The sequence below is a fragment of the Pan paniscus genome, chromosome 12 (assembly GCF_029289425.2).
Source record: "Pan paniscus chromosome 12, NHGRI_mPanPan1-v2.0_pri, whole genome shotgun sequence".
Lineage (NCBI taxonomy): Eukaryota > Metazoa > Chordata > Mammalia > Primates > Hominidae > Pan > Pan paniscus.
Window position 1 is genome coordinate 46029735 of NC_073261.2, and position 17079 is coordinate 46046813.

Genomic DNA, 17079 nt, shown 5'->3' on the forward strand with positions numbered 1-17079 from the left:
GATAAAATAGTTCTATGAAATTCTACACATACCAGAAATGTCTCAAACCTCATCTTAAAAAATACACCCACATTTAAAATGATGTTTTGTTCTGTTGTTGCTTCCTCAGCAGGAGGAATAACCACTCTACCCTGAAACCTAATACACCTTTTTAAAATAAATAAATAAATAAATAAAATACAGAGAATCTTCAGAAGGGCTATAGCTTTTCCTAGAGTATAGATTACCTACCATGCCAGAGCCAGCCTCGCAAAACATGTTAGCAGAAATAAGGTATTGATTAAACATAGTCACAGTAAAAACTCAATTTACATTAACATTTCCCATTACTGGTGATTTAGCATTTCTCATTCATCAGAGCCCACAAGTACAGGCGTGCATGCATTCACAAAAACGAAACCTTGCCACAATTAACTGGTTGTAGCATATATAGACTTTTGATATATCAGAAAAGACAGATTGTTTAAGCCCACCATGGTAGGCTTTTAAAAAAAAAGATTTATTCCACAATTTTCCTGGTTGTAGTTCATTTGCATACATTTTATGAATTCATACACCACAAATTATTTTCAAATATGCTGTTCAATAAAGAAATAACAGATTCAAGACAAATCACTGGCTCTAACCTACTTCTTTCACTTCATCTCAATGTGTGCCTCCCCCAGCATCTGTACTCTGTTCAATATACACTGTACTGGGAGTGTTTCTGTTCCTACCAGTTAGACTTCATCCAGAACATCCTCACCACCAGTCGAGCCTGGATCTTAATACCCTTTTCCTAGTGCCATCTCCCTACGATAGAAAATCTCTAAACCCTCCCAATGAAACCTCCAAAGCCTCTCCAATTTCCTTTTTTTTTCCAGGAGGCCTTTCTATTATAATCTATACACTAAATATTTACTTGAGGGTTTATCAAGTTCTTCCATGTTATATCCATAATTAACTTTTCTTATATCATTTCTTTCAGTCATTTTTACAGGTGGGCATGTCAGAGAACCTATCATGTCAAAAAAGTTATATCCAAATATCTGTGCCATCTAGCATATTTTTAAAACTTTAGTAAATATTTGATTATGTGAATAAACATTAATATTGGCACACTATGGTGGACTGATTTGCTTAACTGAATAGAGTTATTCTTCTTCTCTGTCCCCACTTAAAGACATCACCACCCTAATGAAATGTGGAGACATATTTTGGTTACACATTAAAACTCATTCAACTTTAAAAAAATTGAGGAATAATTGGACACATCTAAATATGGACTATATATATAGATAACATTAAATAATGTCATTAATTTGCTAGGCTGCAATGACAGCATTGTGGTTATGTAAAAACAGCTTTTTAAAATATATACATAAAATATTTAAGCGTAAAATATTATGTATGAGATCTGTGATTTACTTTAAAAATGATAATGCTAAAGTGGCAAGATATTAATCACTCTTAGTCTAATATTAATAATTAAGTCTAAGTCTAATCAAGTAAATTTTTAAGGTTGCCTCTCTTCATCCCACACTTGATATTTAACAAGAAATGAAAGTAAGGGTTTCTCCACATGGCAATCATCGGGGGGTGAATTCAAATGGTCTGTTCCTCACCCAATTACTCTACGAGGCGAGCAGCTGACTGTATCACAATTCGGAGAAGGTGAAGGCTCAATCCTAGAGATAGGTACAAGAGCTGCTGAAGTCAGAAGAGAAAAGCAGAGGTGGGTTAAACATTAAGGCTTTTTCTAATATACATCCCCACTTTGGGAAAATGTGCTTATTTGGCCAAATAGAAGGAGAAATGGCAATGCTATAAGCAGGTCTACTATTTTAGAAGTGGTCCTTACAAAAGTGACAAAAACAATAAAATTATCTCATAGCTGCAGAATGTACCTGTGAAACCAACTGTGTATGTATCACTTTATGTTTATTTTCTTAAAAGTTGTGCTATGAGGCAAGACTATTAATCCTGTTTTTTAGATGAAGAAATTTAGGTTCTAACAGTAACTTTACATTTATTGTTGAGTTGTTTAAAAATATTACCTGGATGAAAAATAATGTCCAGAATGAAGGCAATCGCCAAATGTCAGAATCAGAACAAGATTATTCTCTGACATTCTTATTATTACTTTATAACGTTCCATTCCTCTCTTATCTGCTCCCAAAATAGTTGGATAAAAAACCTTGCCTCATTTCCTACCAGCAGGCTGCAGGAAGAGACACTCTCACTTTTACAGAAAGGCTCAGTCTGTGAATGGTTACCGTCTTTATACAGAACATCAAATATTTCTGGAGGACTTTTGAATATGTCTTATTTTAACCCTCCTGACACCACTTCATTTAGGTGGGTGGTAAATGCCATCTAGTTTACTTTATGACTCAAGAATTCTTATTACACCTGGGATGGGGTGCTAGGTGGGAACAGAATCAGAGTGAAAAGCAGAATTGTGGAACTGGAGACCCAGATACAGTCTCACTACATCCACATCACCAAAGTCACAAAGTATTGCTTTTCATTTTCAGCCCTTAGAGATTTTGAAAGAGAAAAACCATCAAAGTAAACAGTACTTTGTTCTCCATGTTGGTTGAATAATATCCTGAGTGGTATACTTGGATCTCAGAAAGATTTCTAAAGCCTTTGCAATGTTCTCAACAACTACAGAAGAAATATACTGTTTGCCATATTATGTAATGAAACAAATCCTGTTTGGGTCTGGAGATGTGGCCAGTTTGGCAATATGCCAGTCTCGTTTTGTTGAACAACTATTTAATTGTTTGAAATACAAACAACAACAACAAAAAAACTGGTTGGTATCCATCAGCCCTTGCTAGGTAATTATATTCCAAATTGGTAGACATCCTTGAAATACCAATTATATTAAAATTAGTTGATGAATTTAAATTCTTTTAGAAAATTATGTTTTTCTAAAATGAGTACTTACCCATATAGGGTTATTACTATCTGAACATAGTTAACCTGTGCATATGGTCAAAGGAATTCAGAAGACCATTTGAATAGAGTTGCAACCAGGCCAGGCTCCCATCTGTGATGGGGTTTGATAAAGGGTGAGAATCTTTATTTGATAATACCTTCTAAAGCACAGAGATAAGCCACTAGCATATTATCTTTTTAAAATTATCAGTTATGGATTATTCCAACATACACTAAAACCTCTTCTAGGATCATTCTGATACTGCCAATGTTGACTGTCTAGTGTAAGGGGTAGCACCCTAAGAAGGCTGAAATAGAGAATTGGCTTACTAAGGGACTATCTCTTGTCTGCATTGCTCTACGGGCTTGGAAAGAATCCTAACCTAATACTCTGTTGAAAGGCCCAGCTTCACAAAAAAGGTCCAATCTGATTTTTCAATAGTTTATTTTGAAATTTACTCTGTCTCAGTCTATAAGCCAGGGACAATGTTACATTTCAGTTAGAAAACCACCCCCACATAAATAAGTTAAAAATAAACGCCTTTGAAACAAGTTTTGTATTGCACGTTCCCTTCACTTTCCAGACCTTGTTAGGTATTTTAGAATTCACGAATCCATGAAACCCATGAATGTCAAAGCTCAACGGGATCTTAGAAATTCTCAAACCCAACTCCCACTCTTTATATAGAGAAGGAATTTACCCCCTAAATTACTAGTAAGTGGCAAAACCCAAACCTAAACATAACTATCCCAACTCTATCTTCACTGCACCAGGAATACAACCTGGACTTTGCTCTTGAGAAATTTCAAACTAGAAGGCATAAAGGAAAACAGGGGAGGAGGGGCACACAGAAACAAACACAGAGCAATTTAATACAGTAAATTTAAATTTACTTAAAATGCTCTCTTAATTTTAGATAAGTAACATCTCAAAGAAGGAGGGGATTAATATGGACTTCTGGGAGTATGATTCTCCTACTAGTGAGTGAACTCTTCAAAGAAGAGACTATTATCTAAAATATTTTATATAGCTTAGCACTTAGCACAGTTAAGAAAACAGAGTAAGTACCCACTACATGATTGAGGAATGGATGGGTGAATACGTGGACATACGGATTTATAGGGGTAGATGGGGTGAGGGGTAGTCTGGAGTGAGAATGGGACCCCTTAGAAAGAAGGTGGAAATTTAATAGGAGTTAGAATCAGAGTGACAATGCAGAGGCTAGAGAATACGGAAATAGGCATTATTTATTTAGAGGTTCTTGAGAAAAACAACCTGCTTGAAGCAGGTTACAAGGAAGTAGCAGGTGATGTATCTGGACACTGACATCTGAGCATCATGAAGCTGATGATTGCCTATTCCCATGACTTCAATGAGTTATGTTTAGATTGGTGTTGTAGTGCAGGGAGAGTTTGAGAAACTTGTTAATGAAGCCAGACTCCCACATACAAAACGAGATTTCTGAATGTGTGTGGTTGTCGGTATTCTGTTCTGTTCTTTTTCTACGCAAACAGCAACAGATGGTAGAAGGGGGCCGAGAGGAGTGGGAATCCAGGAGGAAAGTTTGAATTGCCCCATCCCGCCTCTTGCTGGGTCTAAACCTGGGGAAAGGAAGATTTTAAAAGGGTCAAGTTTGGCTTTTACAGAGTTAAAAAGTTGATTGGTTTTTACAGAGTTAAAAAGCCCTCTTAATTGTTCCATAAAAGGGTGTAGGGAATGCAGAAAAATCACTTTATATCATCAATACCAGCTGTGTTAAGGCACGTAGCTTAAGTTTACTGTGCCTTGATTTCCTTTGTATATTCTGAAAGTGGAAGGATCTCACAGAATTTTGATGAATAAATGGAATTAATATATTAAAGTGCTTTAATTTAGTGCCTGAGACAGAGTAATCAATCACTTTATAAGGTCTAGTGGAGGTTATGAGGATGCTGGTGAATGTTTGTCAACATTTATAAAAATGTGCATGGATTCTTTAAGAAAGTGTATCCTGTGTTCAAAATCCTCCTTCCCATCTCTTCATCCCCGTCTCACTCACTTGAGCACACTAACCATTTTACAGTCTCTTGGACCAGGTTTGGTTTAGTGTCTGGGCCTTGGCACCTTCTGTTCTCTCTGCTTGGTATGCATATCTCATGGCACTTTAAATGGCTTCCCCTTGCTCATCATTCAGGTGTCAACTCAAATACCACCACCTCAAGGAAGCCTTGCCTACCCGTAGATAAAGCAGGTCCGGTCCCTCAATTTCTCTCTTCCAGATGGTCCTATTTAATTTTCCCTTTATCAGTACCTAAAATTATCTTATTAATCTATTTGCTTACAAAGTTGCTCAGTTGTGTTCCCCACTGTATCCCCAGACCTAGAATATGCCTGCATATGTGAAGTACTCAATAGATATTTGTTAACTATTGATTGTCTGGCTAATTGATTGACAAGAACAGGACCTCAAAGCATATATACTGAAAAGAACATCAGTTATAGCTTCAAAGAAGTTGTCCCATTTTGAGAAGAGAATATGGCAAGCAAACATCACACAAAACAACAGCATTCGGTTTTAATGCAAAATTGCTTTTTCTCTCTTTCTGTTCAGACTTAAGGTAAAAAGCAAACTAGGGGAGACCAGCAGCCGGCACATGCCAGATGCTTAAATTGTGTTGGTCTTCTTAACTGTATAAAATCTTAAAGAGTATCCCGAGACTTGCACATGTTCTAGAGATATTTAAACTGCAGACTAAAGGTTGGAGAATCAATCTTTGAACCTTCAGAAAATCAAGGTCCAGTTAAGTAATGGTTCAGAAATGGAAAAGGTCAGTTTAAGTACATGCCTAGCTGTTTCTACTTCTTTAAAAATTGCTCTAATATCTGAATGGTGCTGCCTGGTTAAATACAGTATTTTTAAATATTTATGTACTGTTATCTTAATTTTTCAATTTCCATTTAAAAAAAAGGCACAGGACAATTGAGCATAAAAATGTTATATCCTCTCTCTCTAGCTATTCACGCTGTGAAGCAACCTGTTTTACTGTATAAACCTGTGTTTGTTCTGTTTCAGTTGTGCAGAAGGAAACAGTTCTGGCACCTTTAAAAATCAAAGATCTATCACTCAACAAGAGAAGATAGCAATTCTAAGAAAGGGACTTATGAGAAATAGCAAAAAGATACAGTGCTTCTAAAACCTTAGCGGGCTTATGAATCACTTGGAGATCTTGTAAAAATGTAGATTCCGATTTGTTACAGTGGGTCTTGGGTGGGGCCTGAGATTCTGCATTTCTAACAAGCTATAGGTGATACCTGCACTGCTGGTCCTCAGTGTTTATGGATGATACTGTTAGAGTCATATGGCTTGAGAAATAAAAATCACTTTAAAGCATTTCATACTTAGAGTTGTAATAATATTAAGCCACCACTGCTGCTGTACTTAATCTGCAAACACAACTATAAATTCTTCCCGTCCCATCAAGAGGTGGAGCCTATTTCTCCACTCCTTGATTCAGACTGACCATGTGATTGGCTTTAGTTAACAGACAACAGCAATTTGCCAAATGGTGAGACTTGAAAAGTGTTTGTGCGCTGGGACTTCTCCTTTGCTGCTCTTGGAACCCTACAATCACCACCGGATTGCACCAGAGCTAGCATACTGGAGGATGAGAAGACATGCGAGAGAGAACTCAGGTACCCTAACCTAAAGTTAGTTGAGTCCCAGCCAACAGGCTGCCAATTGCCATCCCTGTGAGTGAAGCCATCCTGGATTGTCCAGTCTTCCGCTAATTTTCCAGTTGATCATGGACACTTGAGCGAGCACCACAGCTTTCAGTCAACCTGGTCCCCACAGAAGTTATACTCAGCCAACACATATTGCCAGAAACTAAATAAAGTGATTGTTGTTTTAATCACCATGTTTTGGAGTGTTTGTTGCTGCCTTTTTCATTTTGCTTTTGCTTTTTATGCAGCCTCTAAAGTAGGAACAGATATCTAAAGAGGGAGCAGTCAAAAGTCTGAGATACTGGGCACAATGCAATTTGTGCTTATGATTATTTTCCCTCCTTTTCTTCAATCTATAGGGTGTGATTTTTGCCCTGGCATAGTAGAAATTGATATAGGTAGTTATTGCAATAGCATTTCAACTATTTTCTGTTTTTATAATTCAACTCATTTTTCCTTTGTTTTACTATGTTGAATGCTTCTGCTTAGGGGTTAAGTCACTTGCCCAGATCACACAGCTTCTAAATGGCAGAACAGTTTTCAGACTAATACAAAGTCAGAAATTTGAAAATGCTTTTCACAATGTTATTAGATGTCTCAAATTCTTCTGCTAAAATGCAAATATAGATTTGCCTCTGAAGGACATGACCTCCAGCCATCACCTTGTTCCATGTTTGAGGAAGGAATATAAGGTCTATCCGCAAGGAATAATCTTACATTGATATGATATGCCAATGGCAAACCCTCTTCAGAAATTATACACTCAACATCAGCTAGACATTGACATAGAGCCATGAGGCAGACAGCATCACCCTTACACGTTTCCTTTGCAGGTTCACTCATGGTCAGGCATCCTGCCCCATTGTTGGTGATCTTGACCATCCAATGTCCTCTCCAAATTTATCAGGCTCAACCATATTTTATCTCTTCCACAGTCACATGAAATTCATATTAATGACAGTCCCATGGCCATCCCTATATGTTAAAGGCTGCTTGCTATGGACTAGGGGAGTGTTTCCTAATTTTACTAAACTGTCCTTCCTATTGAGGCGATCTCTATGTCTTCTGCCCCATCCTATTCTTTCTTGTTGAGAATCATCACTTAGAGGCTCTGCAAACTGGTATTCCTTAAGCTGAATACAGTTCACAATATCATTTGCTCACTAACAAAATTCAGTTGTAATAAATTAGAATTTGAATGCTTTTAATCAAAATCTGCACTTTGTAGGTAACACAAGGTCCTGTTATTCCTCATCTAACTGCTACCCCAGATATTACCTTACTGGACTGTGAAAACTTTTGATTGTGCATCAGCTGGTATTCTAATCTTTCTTTCTGGAATTTGCATCTACTGCCACCACTATAGCCACCAAGCACATTCCAGGGACTCCCTGATCTATATGTGCAGCTCTAATGTCTGTTCAGATCTTCAACTGCTCACTCCTGGCTCCAAGTGTGAGCTTAGCTGGCTTTTACATCCTACTCTTCCTTGCCTCCCTTCTCCCCTAGAGCAATCCATCTATTGAAATCACCTTTCTTGGAAAGAGTACCACTTAAAAGTTTGTCAATCCACTGCAGAGCTATTATTGCACCTGCTGCCCTGCCCATTTGTAATGTGAACATAGCCCACATAGTATCTCATTTGGGAAGATATGGTAGTCTCCCAACTGCTCTCATTGCTTTCAGTATCCTTTCTCCTCCATTCACGTTCAAGGGAGTCATCAGAATTATATTCCTTGTACTCACATTTTGGAAATCATATTTCTAGTTGAAAGTCTTTCCAATCTGGCACTAAATTCACACTCCTTTCTTACCCCCTTCTCCTGCATACCTGTGCTCCAGACATGGTATGCATCTCAGAAGTCTTCATATTTTTTTCACAGACTTTGCCTACTGACTGGAGTGGCCTTCTCCATCCATCCATCTGGTCAATTCGTCTTCCTTCCTCTACCTGGTCTTGCTCAATTAGCTAGAAAAATCTCTTCAACCACAGCTCTTGTTTACATCTCTGCCATAGCATGAATAATATTGGTTTGTTACTCATCATCTCCACTCCAGAACTGTGAACACACAGGGTAGGGACCACATTTTATCTAACTCTGCTTCTCATCGGGTAAAATTCCATCTGACTTACAACAAATGAACAAAAACAAGAATAGCAGCAAACACGTATGTTAAATAATTAGAAAGGCATTTTCAAGATTCTTGTCAGAGATTGAGGAGTGAGACAGCTTGAATGAAGAGATAAATGCATCTAACTAGGCAGGTTAGTTTACCACTGAAGACCTGTTGCTTATGGATGGTGAGGGATTTCCTACAACTAATAGATCTGCAACAGGAGGCCACACATAAAGGCATTAATCTGTGTGACTTCAACTCAAGAGTTTCGGCTTTGCTGGGCTAATGGCTTGTGCCTATATGTCAATGTAATATAGAGGTTTTTATATTTAGTTTAGATTCCACAGGCTATTGATTAGGCAAGCATTCAAACTAGTTAATAAACTCAATTCAATGAGAGTGTTTACAAACCCAGAACTATGCAGACTGCACTAAGAGAAGAGAAAACATATTTACTAGTACTATGTGGCAATTCTCATCTCTCTATATCTGGTCTCTCACATCTGATCTTCTTCTCCCTTTAAAGGTAGATATTAGAAGGTCTAAAACACAGAGAAAGTAATATGTCTGTTCTTAGAGAGTTTCATTTTATCTGTGAGGACAAAATTTCCAACATCTGTAAAATTCTATAAAACAAGATAATTAAGTGTCAAGGAATATCAGAGACAGAACAGACAGAACTTACTATAGAATTAAATTGGTTCTGTTAAATATATTGAACCCCAAGTTTCTCTTCAAAGAATCAGTATGTCAGTAGGTTCAGCTCTCTTATTCTTTGATTCTCCATTTTAAAGTTTAACTTCCTGGTTCTCTTTGCCCACTTGCTTCTAGTTTCAGTAAACAACTTTCCCACTAGTCCTAATCAGTAGTTCACATTTGTTCCCCTGGTCATCTGCTCTGTCCTGACTCATTCTGGTCACCTGCTTTGACCTCAGTCACCCTTGGTCACCTGCTCTGACCCAAGTCACTTTTAGTTACCTGTTTCTAACCGTTGTCCCCACCAACTACTCACCCCGCTACTCTGGCTCATACCCCCGCCCTCTTTAAATAGCCCATCAGAATTAGCTTAGACTGTGCGGTCCAACCCTAGCCAATACGGGAACCACACAGCAGTAGGGGCTACCTGCGTAAGGAGTAAGAACTCCTGCCCCTCCTCTGTCCAGGTGTGCTCTGGCCATTGTTCCATAAGCGATGAGCACCCTTTCTGCAGAAAGTAAAAACTGCCTTGCTGAGAGAATCAAATTTATGTTCGAATGCTATTTCTTTGTGGCAATGAGGAACAAGCATTTCTAACAGTTCGTTTATTTATGGCTAGGATGAGAAGGTGAAATTTGCTAATAGCAAGTAGAGGAACTGTAGTTGTCTAGGTATCCCCCATAATTGATAAAATTATGACATAAAACAGGTTCCTGCACCAGCATTCTTCTATAATGCTTGAAATCTGAACCTTGGAATGTCTTGGTAAAGTGATAGCCAGTTTAAAGTCAAATGCAATATAAACTGCAATTAAATAAGTTTTCAAAACTGTTCTGGTTTAATGTTAATAGAAATCCCAAATAAATGGCTGAAACCATGAAAAACAAGATTTCTTACAATTGAGATTGTGAGACTGAGATTTCTTACGAGGGTGAAACAGGAACAACAGAACAAAGCCTTGTGCATTTCACAAATGCATTTAAATACTTTTACCCTCATAGAGCATTTTAAGTAATGCTGGATTAATCCATTTTCAGATATTAATGGCTTTGTGAAAATAATTTGGCTGGCCAGCTACTTAATAAGACGCAGGAATTAAGTCCTCATAAACTCCCAGAAGGAATCTTGAAGGCCCCAAGCCAGCCCTCTTTCTGAAGTGGGAATTGCCTTCATAGGATGGAATGAGGAAATGGGTGTGACGAGGAAGAATGATTCCAAGGCATCATAAACAAAGGCAGAAAGAAATACAGGTTGGGGCCCCAGCCAGATGAAGGAGAGGGGCCCCAAAACATGTTTTAATTTATGGTATCATGGGGGTTTCTCAAGGCAAAGAGAAAGCAGCAAAGCCAACTATTGAGGATGAAAAGTGTGAAATCTTTCAGGACGACAATTTGGCATTATGTATTAATAGTTTTTTTAAAGTCCTCATCCTTTGAACACCAATTCCACTTCTAGAACAAACATTTAAAGGCATGGGCGCCCATATATTCAAAGGTATAAGGATATTAATCACAGTATATTTTATAATGACTAAAAACCAGAAACAACCTAATTAATAAATAAGAGCAGACAAATTCTGAAAGAATGTATACCCAAAACTTAATAGTTCATCTCTGGTGATTGAATTTTAGGTGACTTCATGTTCATTTAATTTTTGTCACTTCTGTGTTTCTCTATTTACATTTTTTTTTTTTTTTTTGAGACGGAGTCTCGCACTGTCACCCAGGCTGGAGTGCAGTGGCGTGATCTCAGATCACTGCAACATCCGCCTCCCGGGTTCAAGTGATTCTCCTGCCTCAGCTTCCCAAGTAGCTGGGATTACAGGCGCCTGTCACCACGCCCAGCTAATTTTTTGTATTTTTAGTAGAGACAGGGTTTCATCACGTTGGTCAGGCTGTTCTAGAACTCCTGACCTCAGGTGATCCACCTGCCTCGGCCTCCCAAAGTACATTTTTTATAATAAAGTATTCATGAGAAATACGCACATGCCATAGTAGCAGATTGGCAGTGATAAGAAAATTGACGAGTAATGTAAGCAAACTCTGTTAACATCAAAGCTTTTCCCAGAAAGACAACCCTAATGCACTTCCAACTTACCTCCCCTCACTTGTCCCTGCTGTCTTGACTCTTCCAAAATTGTATGTGTGAAGGGGCAACATGTTGGGCTGCCCCATGGGATCAATTACCATGCAACTCTGCCTGCCTTGGAAGACTGCAATCAAAGTCTTATGCCAGATGTCAGAATACCATTATCTCCTAGGATAATATGGGAATAAACCAGCTGAAAGATACCTAAAGCTAGCACCTATGAAGGCTCTACACCGCCTGCTGTACCAATTACAAAATCAAACTTTAAGAGCCCTGCTAAGTGCTCAGGCCTGTGGTACACATAGACTTTCCATTCTAAGTGTTTAAAATCTAATAGGAGAGAAAACACATTATTCAGAAAGTTTTATTTTTTAGACCAAATTCCACTAGCAAGGGTGGGCAATCACTTAACATTTCTGCCCCTTTAGCTTCTCAATTACAAAACTAGGGAATCAATGATATCTGGGTTTTTATTTCAGGTTAAAATTTGTGAATGTTCCAATAATGCATCTCAAAATTTAATTACCTGGGGCTAATGGTTAAATGCAGATTTGATTCCATGGGTCTGGGGAGAGGCCTGAGAATCTACATTTCTAACAAGCTCCAAGGTTTGTGGTCTCAGGCCTACACTTTTGAGTGGCCAAACTCTATTAGAGTTTGTTCATTTAATCTTTGTGACTTCTGTGTTTCTCTATTTACATTTTTTTTTTTTTTTTTTTTTTGAGATGTGGTAGCTGGGTGTGGTGGCGGGCGCCTGTAATCCCAGCTACTTGGGAGGCTGAAGCAGGATAATCACTTGAACCCAGGAGAAGGAGGTTGCAGTGACCCGAGATCATGCCACTGCACTCCAGCCTGGGTGACCGTGCGAGACTCCGTCTCAAAAACAAAAAAAAATGTAAATAGAGAAACACAGAAGTGACAAAAATTAAATGAACAAACTCTATAGAGTTTACATGATTTCATTTAATTCCCCCAAGCATCCTCTGAGATAGCCGTCCTTAGCCCTATTTCACTGACCAAGAAGTGACTTGTATAGGGTTATACCGATTAAAAAGGGGCAAAGCAGAAATCCCAACAAGGTCTTTTTACTCTTCGTCTCCAAGATGTTTAATGTCCCTTTCAGTTTTAAAATACTATCATTAGAAATTATTGCCACACTCATATAAAGTGAACAGGACCACAAGATTGATAAAAGTAAGCTGCTAATGGAGTTCAGAAGAAGAAAAAGGGATTGCTTTATAGAGGGCAGGGGCCTCGGAGTCAGTTAAGAAATCATAGAGGAGATTTGCCATCAACCTTGAAGGATAGTTAAAATGAAGGTAAGCAAAGATGGAGAGAATATAAAAACATAGGTAAGCGTAACATGGCATAATCAGAGCACCAGTATGTTCTCTACACCAGTATAGAGAAAACCTGTGGAGAGGGAGGACAGGCCTCATGAACTGGCATTTCTTTCTTTTTTTTTTTCTCTCTCTCTCTTTTTTTTCTTTTTTTCCTTTTTCTGAGACAGAGTCTCACTCTGTTGTCCAGCCTGGAATGCAGTGGCGTGATCTCGGCTCACTGCAACCTCGACCTCCCAGGTTCAAGTGATTCTCCTGCCTCAGCCTCCTGAGTAGCTGGGATTACAGGCACCCACCACCACGCCTGGCTAATTTTTGTAGTTTTAGTAGAGAGGGGGTTTCACGGGTTTCACCATGTTGGCCAGGCTGGCCTCAAACTCCTGACCTCAGATGATCTGCCCACCTCAGCTTCCCAAAGTGCTGGGATTACAGGCATGAGCCACCATGCCCAGGAGAATTTGCATTTCTATTTATTATTATTAATTCATTTATTATTTCTTTTATTATTTATTCTCATCATTTACATCATTCATAGAGCATGGCAGTTAGTTTCTTATTGCTATCCATGTTACCACGTTGCTTTAAGAGTTGGACAAAGTTTGATAAGTAGTATGACCTCAATTTCTAATTCGATTCTCCTAAGTGGATCTCCTGAGAGCAGCCTTGGGGCCCCCACCCTCAGCCTCTCCATGCACCTTTTGAGGCATTCTGTAAAATGCCAGCTGTATGGTATGTGCCCACAGAAACAACAAAGTTAATTCTCTCTTTTTGAAACTGTGACTCCCACTCTCCCCCAATTCTTCTAAACGTTTCCTTTTAAAGAAAAGCCATGGTTCGCTGCCACTGAAAATTAAAGACAACAGCATAAAGATCAAGGTCCAGGCTGGTGCTAGCGATGACAGAACATTAAAATAATCACTCAAATTTCCTTCCTTGAACATTGACAAAGATTGCTAATGGAAAGCCAATCCCCAGAATGCAGATTCATTTCAGACTTTCTGCACTTGCACCTCTGTGTTCACAAATTATTTTGACTAAAATGAACAAATTGGAAGTGTTGAGATAAAACAGAAGTAATGACATACCAAAAAAAAAATTGTATGTTACTCCCCCACTCCACTTCACAACATAGAGTACCACGAAAAACAGGAGGGCTCATTAGGCAAAGGCTAATTTACAAGGTTGAAGAGAGAAGGAATTAATCGACTCTTCCCTCCGTCAAGCTATACTTCTGGCCTCTCTAACTACAACGAATTTGCTCCATGAGCTGCTCTCTTCTACCTCCCCTTAGTTCCAGATTATGTTTGGCCATCAGATTCATAACTCATATAACCCAGACTTCCTTCCCATTTGCTGAATCCATATTTTCAAGATTCTTATCGTTTCTTACCCCAAACTGGAGGTCTGCCTTCAGTACCCAATCACATGTTGGCATGATGGCTTGGGATGGTATTCTTGATGCCCAACTATTAGTACTAGACTTGCAGTTATAGCGGTTCAGCTAGATGAGCTCAGGTTCCTTCCCCTGACAAACATGGAAAATGTCAAGGGTAGTTTCAAAGCATATAAAGCATCTCTTATCCAATATACAACATTTGAAGAAGAAGTTTGCCAACAGAAATCTACGGTCACCCGGGAAGAAGAGATTGATCCAGTACCTGCAATAGCTACATTGTAACCTGGTGAATCAGATATTTTCAAAAGACAGGTAGAGACATATGAGAGAATAAGCAGGAGGAAAGTAAAAAACTTCAGGTGAGCTTTTTTTTTTTTCTTTTTTTCCTTTTTTAGTTCATTGGACACTTACAGGCATGAAATTAAAACTCATGAAAAACAGCCATATCGACTTGCTGTGGTGACTCAAAAGTTGTCGTTTCTCGATTCAACTTTGCTGAAACACTCGATTCATGTTGTTCTTATTTAACCTAATTTGCATTGATTTAATCAGTGCTGGTATGCTTTAAATACATAATAAATTGGGATTCTGCAACTTAGATGACTTAGAATAGCTAAATTTCAATAAAGCTCATTTCAATCTGTTAATGTATACGGTTCTGCCAAGGGGTTTAAAACTGTAGAAAAGATGCAAACTTGCCACATTAGAGGTGGGAAAGGCTTAAAGATACCATATAGATGAAATGATTTGCAGGATAATAATGCAAAAAGCAATATATAGAAAATATATATTTATATATAATATATATATAATTTATTTATTTTAATTACAGCCTAGGAGCATCTTGTAAGTTTTGAGTAGCACACTTAGAAGAAAACTCACATATAAATCAGTGAATTTAATTTTATTCCCTTTCTTTCTTGCCAACACTCAACTCTTCTGCCTCTCTGCACCAGCTCTACAAATCAAGTGACATCCAAAGTGGGACCTCTTCTTGCCCATTTGGCAGCCTCTGTCACCACTTTGCCAAGCAGCCAGCATTAGGAGGATTTTTTTTTTTCCTAGCAACCCTAGGGATTGGGTGGTGTGTACTCACAGTACTCGCTGAATGGCTGGCCGCTGTTTAACCCTGCGGGCGCCTCCTCAACACCCCTCCCCCACCTCCCAACCCTTCAGAGTTTATGGCTCCATCAGCTGGCCTGCTGTCAGGAATAATTGTCTTGGCAAGAGGTGAAACCACTTGATGGTGAATTTGTTTGTCTGTCTGTTAAAGTGTTCCGCAGCACCTTGGAGGTGCCAGGATGAAACATGCAAATGCCTGATCCAGAGTCAGGTAGGCAGCAAGAGTGACAGAGAGGCAATCATCAAGAATGGCAAATTAAGAAAGAAAGAAAGAGAGAGAGAAAAGAAAGAAAGAAAGAAAGAAAGAAAGGAAGGAAGAAAGAAAGAAGAAAGGAAGGAAGGAAGAAAGAAAGAAAGAAAAAGTAAGAAAGAAAGAAAGAAAGAAAGAACCATCTGTGCCAGTTGCAAGCTGTATGACCTTGGATAAACCATGATGTCTCTTGGCCTCAGTTTAGTCACGTGCAAAATTAAGGGGGTTGATTTTCTAATGTCTCTTCTAACTCCTAAGACAGCATGTGATGTCTAGGACATTTCAGATTTGTGTTCCTTCCAATTAAATGATACATCTCAGAGATGAATGACCAGGGCAGAGCTCAGATGAATACAAAATGGAATGATTCATGCCCCTGTTCATATGACTTTTCCTGAAAAGTACCACCAGTCTTTGGTGACTTTGATTCCATTGGTTGGCCTCTTCAGCTTAGATGCTAAGGACCAATCCAGTTACTTGTCCAGTCTATCTACCCTGGCTCTGGTAATCCACCCTCATTCCTATCAAAGTAAGTGCCACTACATATAATGCCTACTTATTTTGACTTCCTTAGAGGCAGAAACGATGGGAATTCAAACAGTGGAGCTGGAGACTCACATTTGACTCTCCCTACCATCTCCCTGGGCATCTTTGTCAAGAAGGAAGGCTTGCCCACACTCACTTCCCGCAGGCTTTCTCAGCCATCTTGGAGGACTTTGTTTAAACAGATGACCAACTGACCCTCCCCAGGGCAGACCCTCTACAGACCAGTAGGCACAAGGTGTGTGTGTGGGGAGGTGGGGGGAGAGCTCATTGTAAGGACTCCTATCTATAAATGATTATGAATAGAAATAATGAGGCAAAGGCTTCTCGTCATACTCAGAGGAAAAAGTGGCACAACTTAGTGCAGTCTCAAAGCTTAATTAGGATGTGTGTATGGAGACGGGTAGGCTTCATTACGGCTTAAACTATCACGTCCCTACACATTCACACTCTCTTGGAGTGGGGTGCACTGCAGGGCCCAGTAATCACCATGAACAGCACAAGTCAGGGTAAGCCCTCCCCATGTCAGACAGTACAATCGTTCTTTAATCCACCCAGTACCCCATATGTATCTGTGGAGCCTGATGAAGCCCCGGAGGGATCTCAGTCAAGTCTCCCTGCACACAGACATACCTTTTTGCCACACTGGATCTCACACCACCGGGACTGGGATGGCTTCCCAAACTAGGTGGGTTTGGAAAGCATTTCCCCTCTCCACCTCAAAAAAGGGCTGGCTGACTGCAGAATTCCAGTACCCGCAAGAGGGGGGAAAAAAACCCAAAATCTTAGCCAAGCCCCAAATCATTGCCTTCCTGTGTCTTCTCTCAAGTTGCTTTTCTAAAGCAAAGGTCCAAACGTTGATTTCTCTACAGATTCCTACGTATCTCTTACACGTAGA

The 17079-nt window shown here is 39.2% G+C and overlaps 1 protein-coding gene across 6 annotated transcripts in view; it reads right to left on the bottom strand.

Moving 5' to 3' along the window:
* CTNNA2 (catenin alpha 2) overlaps positions 1-17079 on the bottom strand; it is a 1151703-nt gene that overhangs the window by 335585 nt on the left and 799039 nt on the right. Inside the window, exons 1-2 of one of the 6 annotated variants that reach the window (XM_034953441.3) lie at positions 16815-16975; positions 14261-14395 (exon numbers count right to left, since the gene is read on the bottom strand). The exons of 4 other annotated variants lie outside the window; for them this stretch is intronic. In XM_034953441.3, coding sequence (XP_034809332.1) covers positions 14261-14305 — 45 coding nt within the window. In that variant the 5' untranslated portion in view covers positions 14306-14395; positions 16815-16975. Of the gene's footprint in view, positions 1-14260; positions 14396-16814; positions 16976-17079 lie in introns of those variants that run through there. One more of the 6 variants, XM_034953442.2, reaches the window with a different exon arrangement.